Genomic DNA, 20,274 nt, shown 5'->3' with positions numbered 1-20,274 from the left:
TTTATTTTTGGTATGATTATTATGTAAATGATTAGATGTTAATCTCCACCAGATTAACATCACTGTGGCAATTTTCATGGCAGCTAAATATAAAATACTTTTTTTGATAATGCACACTAGTAGTAGTCTAAACCAAAACAAAAAATAGCATTGTATCACAGGAAACACAGGCACTCGCGATTTGTTACAGCAATCCCTATCCCTATTGGCTGCTACAGTTGACTTGTTTTTAGGAACAGCCAATCATGGGGTTGTATAGAAGAGATTTGACACAGGGAGTTATTTTACACTGGCCCAGGTTGAACCGGGCAAAAATCCGGTCACATCATCGGGCGAAAGCAGTAAGTGACACCACTCCGCTATTTTGTCAACAAGGCAGTATTGGTGCATCGTCCAGAAACATACATCTCTTTTCCATAAAATAAATGTGTGCTTTTTCCAACTAGTTTTTATTGTGAAGATGTTGCATGGGAAAACAGAATCCTACGAATTACTTAATTATTACTTAATAATTACTTCACTTTTGTTTTGAGGCGACCTCGGTCTCGAACAGAGCGGGGCACCTGTCTCACGTCCGGGAGGCAGCCCGGTTCCAAATCGAATGCAATCAACTTTCAGCCGGTGCAAAACACGCTTCAACGGGCGCACTGGCGAGATTAATCGAACCCCTCACTCTCCCCGCGCTTTTAACAACATGTTGTGATGGTGGTAGGATGTTAAGCTAGCTACTCTAATTATGTAAGTGTCCCATTTAAGCAGCTATTTGTGTTACTTCTGATAATATTCACAATCTGAATCAAAGCTAACAGTATGTCCGGGGTGATTCGGAGACTCGATGAGACCGTTGTTAATCGGATTGCTGCAGGAGAAGTTATCCAACGTCCTGCAAATGCTATCAAAGAATTGCTTGAAAACTGGTAAGTTAGTTAACTAGCTAGCTAGGAAGAATGCTAATTGTTAGTCATATTGCTAACAAAAGTAGCTAGCTAGCGTTCAAGCTGAGAGTTTATAATTGTGTCTGATGGTACTAACGTTATTCAACGAGTTAGCTGGCTAGCTCTATGGAGATATAGTTCATGTCATGATCCAAAGTAAATGATGATCCTTTCCTCACTCTTTCCTCCTATCGTTCGTAGTTCCCTTTCCGCATTTACAATCAATCATGGGTGTGGTATATGACCAATATACCACGGCTAAAGGCGGTTCTTATCCACGGAGGAGTGCCTGGAGGTCGCCCTTAGCCGTGGTATATTGGCCATATACCACAAACCCCAGAGGTGCCTTATTGCTATTATAATCTGGTTACCAATGTAATTAGAGCAGTAAAAATGTATGTTTTGTCATACCTGTGATATAGGGTCTGATATACACCGGCTGTCAGCCAATCAGCATTCAGGGCTCGAACCATCCAGTTATGTCTGTTTTGCCATGTCATTGTTGAATACTTGTTTCGGATTGGTTTGAAGGGTATTTTAGAGCATGCATTATTTACCTCTAATGCACTGTAGAATTCCTTTGCTATATTTAGTTTTTACATGTTCTGTGTTTGAACTGCTTTTGACAGTAAAAGTCGAATTGAAAACATTATTGCCATTGTTGAATTAGATTTTCATAATAGCAAGCTAGGACTCATGGTTTGTTTAGATAAACTAGCAAGTCTGTTTGTTTGGTAACCAAGGCAACTACTGTTGTTATCTAGTAAACTTGCTAGCTATGTCAGTGGATGTTGAGAAAATGTATAGCGGCAAATGTATTAAATTCTAGCCATGGTATAATGGGATAATCAACTCGTGGCTCTATGCTATAGCTGTGGTATATGTAAGGGATAATCAACGAGAGGCTATGCGTTAGTCAATGGAAGATTAGTTCAAGTCCGTGGAAGATTAGTTCTACTCCGCTAACGCATTGTGGAACACACCTTCCATGGCATTCCTTATTTTCCATAGAACGCATAGCCTCTTGTTGATTATCCCTTACATACAGTGCATTTAATCTACACACTATATATATATACATTGTAAATAAGAATTTGTTCTTAACTGACTTGCTAGTTAAAAAAATAAATATAAATATATATATAGGCAAGTCAGTTAAGAACAAATTCTTATTTACAATGTAGGCCGTCATGGGACTCCCAATCACGGCTGGCTGTGATACAGTCTGGATTTGAACCAGGGTGTCTGTAGTGATGCCTCCAGCACTGAGATGCAGTGCCTTAGACCGCTGCGACATTGATCATTCTTGATGTTTCTATAACTTGATTGGAGTCCACCTGTGGTAAATTCAATTGATTGGACATGATTTGAAAAGTCACACACCTGTCTATGTAAAAACCAAGCCATGAGGTCGAAGGAATTGTCTGTAGGGCTCCAAGACAGGATTGTGTCAGGGCAGAGATCTGGGGAAGGGTTCCAAAACATTTCTGCAGCATTGAAGGTCCCCAAGAACATAGTGGCCATCATTCTTAAATGGAAAAGTTTGGAACCACCAAGACTCTTCCTAGAGCTGGCTGCCTGGCCGAACTGAGAAATCGGGGGAGAAGGGCTTTGGTGACCAAGATCCCGATGGTCACTCTGACAGAGCTCCAGAGTTACTTGCAGCACTCCACCAATCAGGCCTTTTATGGTAGAGTGGCCAGACTGAAGCTGTTCCCCATCTAACTTGACAGAGCTTGGGAGGATCTGCAGAGAAGAATGAGAGAAACTCTCCAAATTCACATGTGCCAAGCTTGTAGCATCATACCCAAGAAGACTTGAGACTGTAATTGCTTCCAAAGGTGCTTCAACAAAGTACTGAGTAAAGGGTCTGAATACCTATATCTTTCAACAGACCACCATAGTCCCTGTGTCCAAGAAAGCGAAGGTAACCTACCGAAATTACTACTGCCCTGTACCACTCACGTCGGTAGCCATGAGGTGCTTTGAAAGGCTGGTCATGGCTCACTCCAACACCATCATCCCGGAAATCCTAGACCCACTCCAATTCCCATATTGCCGCAACAGATCCACAGATGACGCAAGGGGCCCCTCGGGTGAGCACAATAAAGGAGATTATTGTGGACTACAGGAAAAGGAGGGCTGAACACGGCCCCATTCACATCGATGGGGCTGTCGTGGAGTGGGTTGAGTTTCAAATTCATTGGTGTTTACATGACCAATAAACTATCATGGTCCAAGCCCAACAAGAAAGTGGAGAAGAGGGCACAACAATGCCTTTTCCCCCTCAGGAGACAGAAAAGATGCTCAGTTCTACAGCAGCACCATTGAGAGCATCCTGACCGGTTGCATCACCGCCTGGTATGGAAATTGCTTGGCATCTGACCGTAAGGCGCTACAGAGGGTAGTGTGTACAGCCCAGTACCTATATACAGTGCCTTGCAAAAGTATTCGGCCCCCTTGAACTTTGCGACCTTTTGCCACATTTCAGGCTTCAAACATAAAGATATAAAACTGTATTTTTTTGTGAAGAATCAACAACAAGTGGGACACAATCATGAAGTGGAACGACATTTATTGGATATTTCAAACTTTTTTTAACAAATCAAAACTGAAAAATGGGCGTGCAAAATTATTCAGCCCCTTTACTTTCAGTGCAGCAAACTCTCTCCAGAAGTTCAGTGAGGATCTCTGAATGATCCAATGTTGACCTAAATTACTAATGATGATAAATACAATCCACCTGTGTGTAATCAAGTCTCCGTATAAATGCACCTGCACTGTGATAGTCTCAGAGGTCCGTTAAAAGCGCAGAGAGCGTCATGAAGAACAAGGAACACACCAGGCAGGTCCGAGATACTGCTGTGAAGAAGTTTAAAGCCGGATTTGGATACAAAAAGATTTCCCAAGCTTTAAACATCCCAAGGAGCACTGTGCAAGCGATAATATTGAAATGGAAGGAGTATCAGACCTCTGCAAATCTACCAAGACCTGGCCGTCCCTCTAAACTTTCAGCTCATACAAGGAGAAGACTGATCAGAGATGCAGCCAAGAGGCCCATGATCACTCTGGATGAACTGCAGAGATCTACAGCTGAGGTGGGAGACTCTGTCCATAGGACAACAATCAGTCGTATATTGCACAAATCTGGCCTTTATGGAAGAGTGGCAAGAAGAAAGCCATTTCTTAAAGATATCCATAAAATGTGTCGTTTAAAGTTTGCCACAAGCCACCTGGGAGACACACCAAACATGTGGAAGAAGGTGCTCTGGTCAGATGAAACCAAAATTGAACTTCTTGGCAACAATGCAAAACGTTATGTTTGGCGTAAAAGCAACACAGCTCATCACCCTGACCACACCATCCCCACTGTCAAACATGGTGGTGGCAGCATCATGGTTTGGGCCTGCTTTTCTTCAGCAGGGACAGGGAAGATGGTTAAAATTGATGGGAAGATGGATGGAGCCAAATACAGGACCATTCTGGAAGAAAACCTGATGGAGTCTGCAAAAGACCTGAGACTGGGACGGAGATTTGTCTTCCAACAAGACAATGATCCAAAACATAAAGCAAAATCTACAATGGAATGGTTCAAAAATAAACATATCCAGGTGTTAGAATGGCCAAGTCAAAGTCCAGACCTGAATCCAATCGAGAATATTGTGGAAAGAACAAAACCGCTGTTTACAAATGCTCTCCATCCATCCAACCTCACTGAGCTCGAGCTGTTTTGCAAGGAGGAATGGGAAAAAATTTCAGTCTCTCGATGTGCAAAACTGATAGAGACATACACCAAGCGACTTACAGCTGTAATCGCAGCAAAAGGTAGCGCTACAAAGTATTAACTAATTAATTAAAGTATTAAGGGGGCTGAATAATTTTGCACGCCCAATTTTTCAGTTTTGATTTGTTAAAAAAAATTGAAATATCCAATAAATGTCATTCCACTTCGTGATTGTGTCCCACTTGTTGTTGATTCTTCACAAAAAATACAGTTTTATATCTTTATGTTTGAAGCCTGAAATGTGGCAAAAGGTCACAAAGTTCAAGGGGGCCGAATACTTTCGCACGGCACTGTACTAGGCGGTGCCAGATGGCCCAAACAAACTCCAGTCACCCAAGTCATAGACTGCTACCACACAGCAAGCGGTACCGGTGCGTCAAGTCTAGGTCCAAAAGGCTCCTTAACAGCTTCTAACCCCAAGCTATAAGACTGCTGAACAATTAAGCTAATGGCCACCCAGACTATTCACATTGAATTTGTTCATAGCTGACTTGCCTAGTTAAATAAAGGTTAAATTAAACACGTGTATACATAAACTCAGCAAAAAAGAAACGTCCCTTTTTCAGGACCCTGTCTCAAAGATAATTAGTAAAAATCCAAATAACCACCGATCTTCATTGTAAAGGGTTTAAACACTGTTTCCCATGCTTGTTCATGGTTCATTGAACCATGAACAATTAATAAACATGCATCTGTGGAACATTTTTTAAGACACTAACAGTTTACAGATGGTAGGCAATTAAGGTCGTGAGGAGGCATGAGGACTGCAGATGTGGCCAGGGCAATAAATTGCAATGTCCATAGTACTGTGAGACACCTAAGACAGCGCTACAGGGAGACATGACTGACAGCTGATTGTCCTCGCAGTGGCAGACCACGTGTAACGACACCTGCACAGGATCGGTACATCTGAACATCACACCTGTGGGACAGGTACTGGATGGCAACAACAACTGCCCGAGTTACACCAGGAACACAGGCTGGACTGAAGGCTTGTAGGCCTGTTGTAAGGCAGGTCCTCACCAGACATCAACGGCAACAACGTCGCCTACGGCAACAACAGTTGTCCAACAATTGTGCATTTTTCGCAAATGCTCTTTTGTTAAATCATCCCCCAGCGTTGCATCGATTATATGCAACGCAGGACACGCTAGATAAACTAGTAATATCATCAACCATGTGTAGTTAAAACTAGTGATTATGAATGATTGTTTTTTATAAGATAAGTTTAATGCTAGCTAGCAACTTACCTTGGCTTCTACTTCATTCGCGTATCAGGCAGGCTCCTCGTGGAGTGCAATGAGAGGCAGGTGGTTAGAGCGTTGGACTAGTTAACTGTAAGGTTGCAAGATTGGATCCCCCGAGCGGATAGGGTGAAAATCTGTTGATCTGACCCTGAACAAGGCAGTTAACCCACCATTCCTAGGCCGTCATTGAAAATAAGAATGTGTTCTTAACTGACTTGCCTAGTTAAATAAAGGTATAAAATTAAATAAAAATCGGCGCCCAAAAATACAGATTTCCGATTGTTATGAAAACTTGAAATCGGCCCTAATTAATCGGCCATTCCGATTAATCAGTCGACCTCTAGTCTCAGGAACTACTAACCATTACATCTCTATCTATCTCTCTCTCTCGTGCGCTCTCACACGCACACACATGCTTGATTGAAATTAGGCCAGGCCTCTTCAGTCTTGTTCAGACTCATCTTCCTCCTTGTCCTCAGTCTTCCTTGCTCCTCTCTGCTCCATAAAGTTTGGCCTTCTGGGCCGGACGCTGGCTTGAGCTGATCTCTACCAGCTGAAGAAGGTCAGGGCACAGTTGTTTGATCGTCCTGTGGACCTCGGGCCAGGACGTCTTCTTCACGCTGCTCTTTGGATCCTAGTAGGGCCTGGCTTTCAGGATGGTCCACTGGTCTGGGATCAGATCCACATCACAGACTGAAAGTGCCTTGTTAGATCATCAACCTCTGAATCTCCAAAATCTGAAGACACACACACACACACACACACAATAAGTAAAATAATATTTAGTTAAATGCTTTTACGGGTTTTTAACAAGTGTAGCTTGTTAGTAAGATCAGGAGTGTTATTGTAAGATGCTAAACTTCAGAGTTTTCTGTATCAGGCCAAGTTTGCAGATCCACCAGTTTTGTGGATCCCAGAGCTAAAATCCCCAAATATCTTGCCCACGCTTTGGCACAGCCGGTCAATGAGTTTGGACATGGATGATGTCACACGAACCAGGGTGCTGTCATCTCTGGGTGTCAGACTGACACCCTCATAGGTGTCTATGTTGGCCAGAGAAGTCTTCAGTTTGGGTCAAGGTCTGTATGTCAGAGAATACAACAGTGTAACAAAGTTTTAGACGTGCATGTATGAGTAACAACATTTTGTATGAATTATGAATAAAAAAAATATTCATTCCACTAACCAACACACACACCTGCTCGTGTGTTTGTTCAACACTGCCTGGGTGGTGGTCAGGCAGCTGTGGACCTCAGCCACTGTCACGGAGGTTCTCTACAGTGTCAAATACAGGCTGCTGAGGGGCGTGAGGAAGTCCTGCATGAAGCTGCTGGTCCCTACCACATCTTTTTCTGTACTGTTGAAGCTGCGTGCCTGACTTTGCTCCACTGGACCCCCCCCCCCCCCCCTCAGTATCTGGTGACTGAATCTGTAGCATAGCTAGCTTTGGCAATAACTCCAATGTGATTTAATACTTGTCACATTGGAGTTATATCCATAGCTAACTGTAGCTGTGCAGCAGTTGCTATTCGCATGACAGCTGATTGTTTACATAGTTACTCTACCAAGTCTTTGCAATTTGGTTTGTGAGAAGATATCAGTTTGGTACACCATATGACACCTGCATTCACTGTATTGTTACAGTTTAGATGCCAAGTCCACCAACATACAGGTGACTGTGAAGGAGGGGGGTCTGAAACTTATCCAGATACAAGACAATGGCACTGGCATCAGGGTAAGGTGTTTGTGTGTGTGTGTGTGTGAGAGTGAGTCATGTAAGCAAAATAAACAACTTCCAGCAAGTCCATATTTTGGTTCACTTCTCAATTTCCTTTTGACTGTTTTACTTTCTCTTTTGAAGAAAGAAGATATGGAAATAGTATGTGAACGGTTTACAACAAGCAAGCTCCAGACTTTTGAGGACCTCAACGCCATCTCGACCTATGGTTTCCGAGGAGAGGTGAAGCATTTCCTATTTGTTTGAGTAATTCGACCATCCACATTTGTCAAGGTTACGTTGTAATGGGGATGTATTTTGGTGTAGGTTAATTCTTTATGTGGGCAAAGCTAGATTTTCAATTCTAGTGTTTCTGGACTATCCATGTGACGTGTGTGTGTGTTTGTGTGTTTCAGGCACTTGCCAGTATAAGCCATGTTGCCCATGTGACCATAACAACCAAAACGGCTGACGCCAAGTGTGCTTACAGGTAGCCTGTTATTTCATTACGCTTTGATTGACGAGGCAATCGGTCCTTTTGTCGAATTGCCCAGTAACGCGTTTGAATCCTCAGTCTGTAAGTGCTGCCCTCACCCTCCCCAGAGCCACCTACTGCGATGGGAAACTAAAGACCCAGCCCAAACCCTGCGCTGGAAACCAGGGGACACAGATCACTGTGAGTTCATTAAATGGACACTTTACAACTGCAAATGTATATTGACTATAATGTGCGAAAAGAGACGACGACTTCAAGTATCTGAACATCCACAGGCGGAGGATCTGTTCTATAACGTGTCCACCAGGAGGAAAGCACTGAAGAGCCCCAGTGAGGAGTACTCCAGGATTGTGGAGGTGGTGAGCAGGTATGTGTGTGTGTGGCCTCAAGCGTCACAAATATTTTTTTCATTTTGTGTGCTGGCAATGTGTTGTGACTCATGCAAACTGTCTTTTTTGATCTTTTTGTCTTGACAGGTATGCCATACACAACTCTGGGAAAAGCTTTGCTGTCAAAAAGGTGAGATTTTGTTTTCCTTCACGTATCCTACCCTTGATGTTTTCGCCGGAGGTCATTGTCCCCGAAGGGAGGAGACTTTGTTTGTTTGTCACACATATTCTGTCTTTTTTTTCCCCCAGCAAGGCGAGACCATGGCAGATGTCAGGACCCTACCCAACGCCTCCATACTGGATAATATCCGTGTGGTGTTCGGCAATACAGTCAGCAGGTACGGGGGGGGGGGAAATACCCCTCCAAGATTACTCTCTCATGTTGGGATGTCAGTTCCTTGTTGAGTGAATAAAGGTTATGCCATCCATTTTGAATTGTATCTGCAGCCAGACAGAGTTTTATCTTGATCTGTTAGTGAATGCTTTGAGCTATAATCTGATATGTTCTGCATAGTTAAGTTAATTGGACTTCTGCTGGTTTTTCACTGTGCCCAGTGATCTTGACCTTCCCCAGCGGGCGAACCTGGTTGAAATAACTTAATTACAACCAGAACGCGTTGAAATCTGGCTACATTGATGTCATCGATACCAGTTTTGCCGTTGAGTCTGTAGTGTGAAGAGTGAGCAGTGTGTTGCACGTTTTTTTTCTCCATAGGGAGCTGATTGAAGTGGGCTGTGAGGATCAGAAGCTTGCCTATAAGCTGAAGGGCCACATCTCCAACGCCAACTACTCAGTGAAGAAGTGCATCCTCATCCTCTTCATCAATCGTATGTGCCAAAGGAGCGCTATGTTAAAATAACTAGTTATATGAATTTGAATACGATATTCCTGTGAATTTTTTACTAATAGTCTTGTGTTCTCCTCAGATCGTCTGGTTGAATCGAGTGCCTTAAAAAAAGCCATTGAGACCGTTTATGCTGCATACCTTCCCAAGAACTCTCACCCATTTCTATATCTCAGGTAACTCCGGTTACTGTCACTTAACTGGATAGCAAATGATTTCTGGTTGTGTTTACTGTTCTTTGTTCTATTGCTTAAGCCTGGAGATTGCCCCTCATAACATCGACGTGAATGTCCACCCTACCAAACACGAGGTGCACTTCCTCCACGAAGACTGTATCATCGAGAGCGTTCAAAAACAGATAGAGAGCAAACTCCTGGGCTCCAACTCCTCACGCACGTACTTCACACAGGTGCTGTTAGCTCGGCAGTCCTCCATGCTGAATGTCTTTTCATTTGTATTGTTTTTAACAGGATATTATACTACTAGGTATTTAACACAACATACACTATGTGCCAATAAGCTAAACTGGGTGTATGCAATTCTCTTTCTTTTCTTTAGTGTATTAGTTGGTGTGTAGAATCAGTAGTAGTAAAAAAGAGAAGCTGCATTCTTGGAATTGAGGTGAAAAATAAAAGGTTATCCATTTGACCTATTTCTTTGTAGACATTGTTGCCTGGGCTGTCTGTCTCCACCAGCGAGGGGAAGTCTTCCTCCAACTCTACAGGGGACAGTGAGCGGGTCTACCCCATCAGATGGTCAGGACCGACAGTAGAGCCCAAAAGCTGGACGCCTTTCTCCAGCCGGCGTCCAAGCTGGCCCCTACTCCCGCCGCCAACCCTAATGGGCAGAGCAGGGGGGAACCTGTGACCACCAATGGCATAGAAGAGATGGACAACGCAGAGATCCTGGAGGAACAGGCGCCAGGTGCCACAGAGGATGGGGAGGGAACCAGCCGAAATACCCCAGCTGATCTCCCCAGGTGATCATGCCTTCTTAGTGGGCTTCAGGGATACAGTCACTGAGTGCTTGTTTGAATAGTGTATTACGTGGTTTATGGAGTGTGTCAGTGTATTTAGTGGTGCTTAGAATGTCTGTATATTTGGTGGTGCATGGAGTGTGTACTCACGCGTGTATTTGTTAGGTGTGTGTGTGTGTGTGTGTGTGTGTGTGTGTGTGCACGTATTTAACTGAGTATGGTGTGTGTTTACTTGTTTAGTAAAAGCAGTGTAATAGCAGTGTGTGGGTGTTGTTGGGTCGGCCCAGGAAGCGTCCCCGTGCCGGTCAGGACGAGGAGCAGGAGGACCTGACTGCTGCAGCCACAACCAGGAGACGAGCCATCAAGCTGAGCAGTGTGAAGGAGCTGAGAGATGACATCGCTGAGCACGCACACAAAGGTATACCCAACTCCATCCATCATCAAATACTGGACACGTACAGGAAGGAGTGTCTGCGGTGGTCTCAATTCTAACTACCATAGGTTAGAAGTAGTGTGTGAAAGGGGGAGAACTGAGGAAGGGGAAATGCGATTTGAACGAGCTAATCCACTATATACTGTAGATATTCCACTATACTCGTGATTGTGTCTTTGGTGACACCATCTGGTGAAGAACACAGCTGTTGCAATACTGTACTTACTTCAGTACAGAAAAACGAGATTGTAGTAAACTAAGGATGTGCAAAAACACTTAGCAGAAGATCTGGTTTGAGAGCCTGTCCAATGTATGTTTGGTCTTCCTCAGGTCTTCAAGAGATGCTTCAGAATCACTCGTTTGTGGGCTGTGTCAACCCCCAGTGGACTCTGATCCAGCACCATACCAAACTGTACCTTCTCAACACCACCAAACTCAGGTCAGAACCACATGCACTCCCCTACCTATTTATTTGGACAGTTAAGCTAAAATGTATAATTTGGCTTGTACCGGGGCAGCATTTTTGGATATGAAAGCACTTTATGCATCTTGTCCCCTCATTTGAAGGTGTCATAAAGTATTTGGAAGAATTCACACATACAGTGGCTTCGGAGAGTATTCACACCCCTTTCCACATTTTGTTGTGTAACAGACTGCATTCGAAATGTATTACATTGAGATTGTGTGTCAGTGGCCTCCACACAATACCCCATAATATCAAAGTGGAATAATGTTTAAAAATGAAATAAACAATTTAAGCTGAGATATCTTGAGTCAATAAGTATTCAGCCCATTTGTTATGGTAAGAATAAAGAAAGCAACAGAATGGAGCTCAGCATAGGCAAACTCCTCGAGGGAAACCTAGTTCAGTCTGCTTTCCACCAGACACTGGGAGATTAATTCACCTTTTAAGCAGGACAATAACCTGAAACACAAGGCCAAATCTACACTGGAGTTGTTTACCAAGAAGATAGTGAATGTTGCCAAGCTAGTCTTTGCCTTAAATCTGCTTGAAAATGGTTGTCTAACAATGATCAACAACCAAATTGACAGAGCTTGAAGAATTTTGAAAATAATAACGGGCAAATATTGTACAAAGCTCTCTAAGACTTACCCAGAAAGACTCACAGCTGTAATCACTACCAAAGGGGATTCTACAAAGTCAGTTAAAATTTGTGTGTTTCATTTTCAATACATTTGTAAATATTTCAAAGAACATGTTTTCACTTTGTCATTTATAGGGTATTGTGTCTCGATGGGTGAGTAAATTAAAACTACCATCCATTTTGAATTCAGGCTGTAACACCACAATGTGGAATAAGTCGAGGGGTATGAATACTTTCTGAAGGCCTGTAATAAAGTAGTCAAAAGTATTTGGTCCCATATTCTTAGCACGCAATGACTACATCAAGCTTGTGTGACAAAGAGGCACAAAGGTCATATCTCTCAAGACATGCTAACCTCTCACCATTGCCAATAACAGGGGAGATTCACATTTTTTTTTGGGGGGGGGTATGATATTTATGCCTCCAACTTTTTTACTCATCCATTATAATGTATCTGTAATCATAGTAGCATCCACATTAATGTAGAAGTGTTCAGAAAAACATTTGTTGTGCAGAGTTGCATGTAAAAGCTTTAAAAAATATACTTCGCTGCAAAATAAATATATCAATTAGAAGTATTCCTGTGCGGTTGCTCAAGGTGTTGAATATTTTGTTTTTTCTCTTCTTTTTTTAGCCGGGAGCTATTCTACCAAATTTTGATCTACGACTTCGGTAACTTTGGCATCTTGAGGTTATCTGTAAGTATGACACACATCAATGTGTAGCACGGTATACCGGTACCACGGTAATATCATGGTACTTATGATACCAACATTTTAGAATACCGTAGTACCGTCTCGTATGATACTGCCAACATTTTTGACCATACCTATCTAAAGAACCAACTGGCACCTGTTTATAAAATGTTTTAGTCAGTTTTGTTTTATAAATTCAGTGAAATTTTTTAAACAGTTACTCTATTATATGCGTCAGTCTATACCAGGCGGTGTCAGAGGAAGGCCCTAAAAATTGTCAAAGACTCCAGCCACCCTAGTCATAGACTGTTCTCCCTGATACCACACGGCAAGCGGTACCGGACCGCCAAGTCTAGGTCCAAGAGGCTTCTAAAACAGCTTCTACCCCCAAGCCATAAGACTCCTGAACATCTAGTCAAATGGCTACCCGGATTATTCGCATTGCCTCCCCCTCACCACTGCCACTCTATTGTCATCTATGCATAGTCACTTTAATTAACTATGCCTACATGTACATACTACCTCAACTAACCGGTGCCCCCGCACATTGACTCTGTACCGGTATCCCCCTGTATATATTGTTATTTTTTACTGCTGCAAGGTAAAATGTCGTATTCGGCGCATGTGACTAATAAAATTTGATTGGATCTCACCCACTTGTAGTCCTAAAAAACGGAAATGTTTTTAAAAATGTTTTATAACAAACAACGTTTTGCAGTCATGTTACCTAGCTAGCTAACAACCTGGTAACTTGACAGTAGGTCTAGGCCAATTTGATTGGCCCATGAAGAAAGGAGAAGGGTCTGCTTCTCATAAGATGTGCTTCAAAGGTAGGATTCATATAGGCCTAATGTAAGCCTGAACTATATAAAATATATATATTTCTGGTGCTCCTAAAATTCTATTTGGTGCCTAACATTTTTAAAGTTGGGAGCAGTTTGTACAATGCATTTGGAAGGTATTCAGACCCCTTGACTTTTTCCACATTTTGTTACGTTAAATAGCTTTTTACCCTAATCCATCTGCACACAATACCCTGTAATAACAAAGCAAAAACGGGTTTTAAGAACATTTTGCAAAAAGAAAGAACTGAAATAACAAATTTACATAAGTATTCACACCATTTACTCAGTACTTTGTTGAAGCACCTTTGGCAGTGATTACAGCCTCGAGTCTTCTTGGGTATGATGCTACAAGCTTGGTACACCTATATTTGGTGAGTTTCTCCCATTTTTCTCTGCAGATCCTCTCAAGCTCAATCAGGTTGGATGGGGAGCATCGCTGCACAGCTATTTCCGGTCTCTCCAGAGATATTAGTCCAGGCTCTGGCTGGGCCACTCAAGGACATTGAGACTTGTCCAAAAGCCATTCCTGTGTTGTCCTGTTAGACTGGGACAAAGGTTCCGAGGTCCTGAGTGCTCTGGAGCAGGTAATCAAGGATCTCTCTGTACTTTGCTCCGTTCATCTTTCCGTCGATCCTGGCTAGTCTCCCAGTCCCTGCCACTAAAAAACATCCCCACAGCATGATGCTGCCACCACCATGCTCCACTGTAGGGATGGTGCCAAGTTTCATCCAAAAGTGATGCTTGGCATTCAGGCCAAAGATTATCAGACCAGAGAATCTTGTTTCTCATGGTCTGAGAGTCCATTAGGCACCTTTTGGGAAAACTCCAAGCGGGCTTTTCCTGAGGAGTGGCTTCTGTCTGGACACTACCATAAAGGCCTGATTGGTGGAGTGCTGCAGAGATGGTTGTCCTTCTGGAAGGTTCTCCCATCGCCATAGAGGAACTCTGGAGCTGTCAGAGTGACCAACGTGTTCTTGGTCACCTCCCTGACCAAGGCTCTTTCCCCCAATTGCTCAGTTTTGCCCGGCGGCCAGCTCTAGGAAGAGTCTTGTCGGTTCCAAACTTCTTCCATTTAAGAATGATGCAGGCCACTGTGTTCTTGGGGACCTTCAATGCTGCAGACATTTTTGGGTACCCTTCCCCAGATCTGTGCCTTGACATAATCCTATCTCTGAGCTCTACGGACAATTCCTTCGACCTGATGGCTTGGTTTTTGCTCTGACATGCACTGTCAACTGTGTGACCGTATCATGTTTTTTAGTGGCAGGGACTGGGAGACTAGCCAGGATTGACGGAAAGATGAACGGATCAAAGTACAGAGAGATCCTTGATAACCTGCTCCAGATGTGTGCCTTTTCAAATCATCTCCAATCAATTGAATTTACCACAGGTGGACTCCAATCAAGCTTTAGAAACATCTCAAGAATGATCAATGGAAACAGGATGCACCTGAGCTCAATTTTGAGTCTCATAGCAAAGGGTCTGAATACTTATGTAAATAAGTTTATTTGTTTCTAAAATCCTGTTATCACATTACCAGAGGCTGTGATTCAGGGCCTGTTTTCACTAATTGTCTCAGAACAATTTAGCCTTTCAGATAAGATGGACAGGGAGGACCTAAACGTAGATTAGACGCATTGTGAATACAGGCCCAGATATTTGGCTCTGAGTTGGCTTGATGATGTTGTGTTGTTCCAGGAGCCTGCGCCACTCTATGACCTGGCCATGCTGGCTCTGGACTCCGAGGAGAGCGGCTGGTCGGAGGAGGACGGGCCCAAGGAGGGTCTGGCCCAATACATAGTCGACTTCTTGAAGAAGAAATCTGAGATGCTGGAGGACTACTTCTCCATGGAGATCGACCAGGTCTGTCTGCTAACCCTCTGTAATCCTGTCTGTGCTGACAAAAACATTGAAATCATACTTGGTTGTAACATTAGCACTTGCCCCCTAAATGCAATTGTCATGCATGAAATCAGGGCAAAACTTAAGATCAGAATGTGTCTTGTTTGCAGGAAGGAAATCTCACCGGTTTGCCATTGCTGCTTGACAAGTACACCCCTCCTATGGAGGGTCTGCCCATGTTCATCCTACGTTTGGCTACTGAGGTGTGAACTATTCTTATCCATGACCATGTCTTATCAATAAGTTCTTATATACTAAACAAAGGGGTTGTGTAGGTGAACTGGGACAATGAGAAGGACTGCTTCAGAGACTTCAGCAAGGAGTGCAGCCAGTTCTACTCTATCAGGAAACAGTATGTCCTGGAGCTGGAGCCGGGAGAGGAGGAGCAGGTATGTCACTCAGATGCACCATCCCGGGTCGTTTTCATTAGGCATCAAACAGAAGGAAATGGACTGACAGGGAAGGACTACATGGAGTTGGCCAATTTTTGTTTTCAGTTGCGTGCCTAATGAACACAGCCTTGTGTGTGTTGTTGTTGTTGTAGTGTGTCTCGCACTTGTCAATCTGATATAAGCGGGTAGTTGATGACACCTAGGTCACATTTAGTAGAAACCAAGGATTCAGGAACAAATAATTTTGAAATGGAAGAAATACTGCCATGACGTAGGAACACGCTCTTGTATTTTCAGTTTTGGTCCCATTTAGCACTTACTGAACAGACTGGTTGTGAATGTGTTGCAGGGTGCAGAGCTGAACTCGTGGCGTTGGAAGGTGGAGCATCTCCTGTTTAAATCCTTCCGGAGCCTCTTCAGTCCCCCTAAACACTTCAGTGAGGATGGCAGCGTACTCCAGATTGCTAATCTACCAGACCTCTACAAAGTATTTGAGCGATGCTAAGACATGAGAAACACTGTCCATGGGCTGCATGTCTGTTTCGGGAAACCATTTGATATACAGTTGAAGTCGGAAGTTTACATACACCTTAGCCAAATACATTAACTCAGTTTTTCACAGTTCCTGACATTTAATCCTAGTAAAAATCCGTTTTAGGTCAGTTAGGATTACCACTTTATTTTAAGAATGTGAAATGTCAGAATAATAGTGTAGAGTGATTTACTTTTTCCTCACATTCCCAGTGGGTCAGAAGTTTACATAAACAATTTAAAGGTAATTCTAATTGAGTGTAACTTGGTTCAAATGTTTCAGCTAGCCTTCCACAAGCTTCCCACAATAAATTGGATGAATATTGGGTTATTCCTCCTGACAGAGCTGGTGTTACTGAGTCAGGTTTGTAGGCCTCCTTGCTCGCACATCCTTTCTCAGTTCTGCCCACAAATTTTCTATGGGATTGAGGTCAGGTCTTTGATGGCCACTCCAATACCTTGACTTTGTTGTCCTTAAGCCATTTTGCCACAACTTTGGAAGTATGCTTGGGGTTATTGTCCATTTGGAAGACCCATTTGCGACCAAGCTTTGACTGATGTCGCTTCAATATATCCACACAATTTTCCTACCTCATGATGTAATCTATTTTGTGAAGTGCACCAGTCCGTTCTGCAGCAAAGCACCCCCACAACATGTTGCCAGCCCCGTGCTTCACGGTTGGAATGGTGTTCTTCGGCTTGCAAGCCTCCCCCTTTTTCTTCCAAACGGTTCCATTTTTGTTTCATCAGACCAGAGTACTTTTTGGAGAAATGTCCTATCTTTGTCCCCATGTGCAGTTGCAAACTGTAGTCTGTCTCTTTTTAAGGCGGTTTTGGAGCAGTGGGTTCTTCCTTGCTGAGCAGCCTTTCAATTAATGTGGATATAGATACTTTTGTACCCGTTTCCTCCAGCATCTTCACAAGGTCCTTTGCTGTTGTTCTGGTAATGATTCTCGCACAAAATTACATTCATCTCTAGGAGACAGAACACATCTCCTTGCTGCGTGGTCTCATGGTGTTTATACTTGCGTACTATTGTTTGTACAGATGAAATTGCTCCCAAGGATGAACCAGACTTGTAGAGATCTACAAAAAAAAGAGGTATTTTGATTTTCCCATGTCAAGCAAGGAGGCACACCTCCAAATGATGTCAATTAGCCTATCAGAAGCTTCTAAAGCCATGACCACATTTTCTGGAATTTTCCAAGCTGTTTAAAGGCACAAGCAACTTAGTGTATGTAAACTTCTGACCCACTGGAATTGTGAATTAATGTCTGAAAACTGCCTTGTCATGCAAAGTAGATGTTCTAACAGACTTGCCAAAACCACTCTAACCTATGTAAACTTATATGTACTGTACAAACCCTCATCTTCCAAGTTGTTTAGGTGGTGGGAGCTCTAACCATTTACTTTTACAGAGTGGATTGAGGTGCTTGCGTATAATTCAAGAGGTAACAAAAGTAAACAAAGGGCAGTGTAAATCTGTTAAGAGTTTATTCAATGCGATAGCTGCCCCAGACACAATCACTGTGTGGTCCTGAGACTTGAAACTGCTTGGCTTTCAAAGCAGCGAACACTGTTTGAGAAGTGGTATGTAGTGCTGTCTTCTGATGTACCCCAAATAAAGAACCTCAAACCATCACTCTTACAAATGGAATTCAATGTGCCATAACCCATGCAAAAAAAATTAACAAATCTACCTTGTATTTACAGTTCTGACATTTACACTTATTGCCAAGAAATCTTTAAATATTTGAGAAACCTCTGCAGACAATTGGTTCTATATATATTTCATTAAATCATGACTGCACCTTTAAATACATAATTCTGTACCAGTTATTGTTTTGAATTGTTTGGTTAATGCAAAACCCTCAGTCTCCAGGTGTGAGAAGGCACTTCACTGTGTGAGGGATTATGGATAGGTGCACGGCCAGAGAGCAGCCGTAAGGGTTAAAAAGCGCCATTATACTCATTCATGCAACTTATTAAAAAAAAATTATAATAGCCAAGCACCCAGCAGTACAACCTTGTGAATAACATGTAGTACAAAGCTTTGAAAAATAAAGTAATGAGTCAAATTTTCCTTAGATTCATCACCTCCCCCTTAGTAACTATGGTTTAATAGGTTGAGTCTCCCTTCCGAAGACGCTGGTGCACAAACCAATGCTAATCCTTTATTTAAAAAAAAAAACAAACACTAACTCTTGCCTCTGTGCTACCAGTGTTGCTTTTTTTCTGTAAGTGTTTTTGGTTTTGCTACACAACTTTAAGTGTTACAGGAAGAATGGAAATGTGCTCCAGACACTGAGGTGTGAGTTTAAGGGCTTCTGCGGCAATCCAGCAGACCTCACTGCTGAGACAGAAGGGCGTTCCGATTGGCCTTCATCTTCTCAAGGCGCTTTACTAGGTGGTTGTTGGTCATCTCCATCTCCTCAGTCTTATCCAGAGCTGTACGCAGCTGTGGCAAAAGGAGGGGAATAGTTAGAGAACATTTGATGTAAAATCAAACATTGGACACGGACTTGATTTTAGTTTGGTTTCTTACCTCCCTTTGAAGTTTCCTTTTTTCAATTTTCAGTTCATCTTCTATTTTCTCTGAGTTTTCCGCCGATGCCTTGTATCTGGACACTTGTCCTTCAAGTCTGTTGATCTGGATATGAGGATAATGAATCTGACTTATTTTCCTTTTCTCAAACACTAATGTATCCAGTTGGCATATGGTCAGCTAGGGTACATGTGGACAAGTATGTCAGTGTTTCCATGACTTACGTTTTGTTCCATTGTGCCCATTTCCTGTTCTGCCTTCGAGAGCTTGAACTTGTATTCACTTATCTGTCTGTTGGCATCTCCTGCAGAGTAAAACATTTGAGTTAGTACAGTTACCTTACGCAGGACATTAGAATAAAGATATGAGCCTTGCTGTTAGTTCGTTCTTGGCACACAAGAAGAGATGGAACTGGCAGCTGCTAATAGGATGTTTTGGACAAGTGGGGTTCTGTGTATGAATAATGTAACGAGAAAGTCTTTAGACAGACTTAAGTGGTGACGTGTATGCCTCTGTGTTTGATCTTTTTTTAGGTTTGGGCACGAATGAGACTTACTCTGCATCTCGATGACGTGCAGATCAGTGCCATTCTCCATTCTCTCTCCCTCTGTGAAGGCGTTCTCCATCTTCGAGTGCTTCTGCCTTTCATCCTCCAGCTGCATTTTCAACTTCCTGATCTGTGAAACGCCACACGCAGACAGTTCAAAAAGACTCATGAGAACGTGTCACTTGGGTCGAAGAGGAAAACGATATGTACCTGAGCTAAGAGTTCATCCTTTTCATCCGCAAGCTTTCGTAGCCTAACATCTGCAAAGGAAAGAAAATATCATAAGAGGTTCCTTGCAGCTATGGCCAAAGCAATGAAACTCTCCCCCTGGTATTATTGAATGATACATGTTCATTTATCTGTCCCCATGCTCCCTTTAATAGAGCTGCTCCTGTCCCCTCCACTCACCCAGAGGCCCTTCTCCTGCTGACTCCAGCACCTGGGCAGCCTCCTGTGTGACCACAGTGATCCCTGTGGCTGGGTCGTCATGGCTGATGTCCCCGTTAGGCATGCCCTCAGGGATTATGACCAGGCCGTGTTTCTAGGAGGAGTCAAAGGAAGACGGGGAGAATCTCAATTGGTGTTGCTTGCCGCCTCTCCTCCACTTTGAAATAGGTCAAAAGGTCATCCTCGAAACAAATGTGCTTGTATGAAATGAGACTCCTCCACCTTGTGTGTCATCATGCAAATGAGCAATCCCCAAATAAATGTCTATAATTAAAACTAATGTAGCTGGTGGTGCAAGACATTTTATAGATAAAAGGATAAGTAGCATAAAGAGCAAACAGCCAGATTAAAAAATAATAATAATAATAATCTGCCCTAGCTGCCGAAAGGTGGCTATTGAGTGGAGGAAAATGTTCAGTTCTACATTAAGCCACAGAGCAGA

General features: G+C 42.9%; 2 protein-coding genes across 9 annotated transcripts in view; one reads left to right on the top strand and one right to left on the bottom strand.

Annotated features, from left to right (window-relative positions):
• Nucleotides 1-384: 384 nt before the first annotated feature.
• Nucleotides 385-18,488, top strand: mlh1 (mutL homolog 1, colon cancer, nonpolyposis type 2 (E. coli)). Its single transcript, XM_064932069.1, is given in 20 exon segments — nucleotides 385-917; nucleotides 7,611-7,701; nucleotides 7,828-7,926; nucleotides 8,100-8,173; nucleotides 8,287-8,359; nucleotides 8,455-8,546; nucleotides 8,656-8,698; nucleotides 8,818-8,906; nucleotides 9,284-9,396; nucleotides 9,496-9,589; nucleotides 9,669-9,822; nucleotides 10,077-10,155; nucleotides 10,158-10,392; nucleotides 10,677-10,807; nucleotides 11,153-11,261; nucleotides 12,563-12,626; nucleotides 15,167-15,331; nucleotides 15,481-15,573; nucleotides 15,646-15,759; nucleotides 16,112-18,488. Coding segments are annotated over 20 exon segments (2,175 nt in total). The 5' UTR covers nucleotides 385-810; the 3' UTR covers nucleotides 16,268-18,488.
• lrrfip2 (leucine rich repeat (in FLII) interacting protein 2) overlaps nucleotides 17,771-20,274 on the bottom strand; it is a 61,652-nt gene continuing 59,148 nt past the window's right edge. For all 8 annotated transcript variants that reach the window (XM_064932073.1, XM_064932072.1, XM_064932074.1 and 5 more), the window contains 6 exons: nucleotides 19,794-19,926; nucleotides 19,596-19,645; nucleotides 19,395-19,515; nucleotides 19,063-19,142; nucleotides 18,839-18,943; nucleotides 17,771-18,751 (listed from right to left, as the gene is read on the bottom strand). In XM_064932073.1, coding sequence (XP_064788145.1) covers nucleotides 18,641-18,751; nucleotides 18,839-18,943; nucleotides 19,063-19,142; nucleotides 19,395-19,515; nucleotides 19,596-19,645; nucleotides 19,794-19,926 — 600 coding nt within the window. In that variant the 3' untranslated portion in view covers nucleotides 17,771-18,640. The remainder of the gene's footprint in view (nucleotides 18,752-18,838; nucleotides 18,944-19,062; nucleotides 19,143-19,394; nucleotides 19,516-19,595; nucleotides 19,646-19,793; nucleotides 19,927-20,274) is intronic.

The sequence above is a fragment of the Oncorhynchus masou genome, chromosome 23, assembly GCF_036934945.1.
Source record: "Oncorhynchus masou masou isolate Uvic2021 chromosome 23, UVic_Omas_1.1, whole genome shotgun sequence".
Lineage (NCBI taxonomy): Eukaryota > Metazoa > Chordata > Actinopteri > Salmoniformes > Salmonidae > Oncorhynchus > Oncorhynchus masou.
The sequence above is the reverse complement of the archived record's forward strand: the minus strand, read 5'-3'. Positions and strand labels throughout refer to the sequence as shown.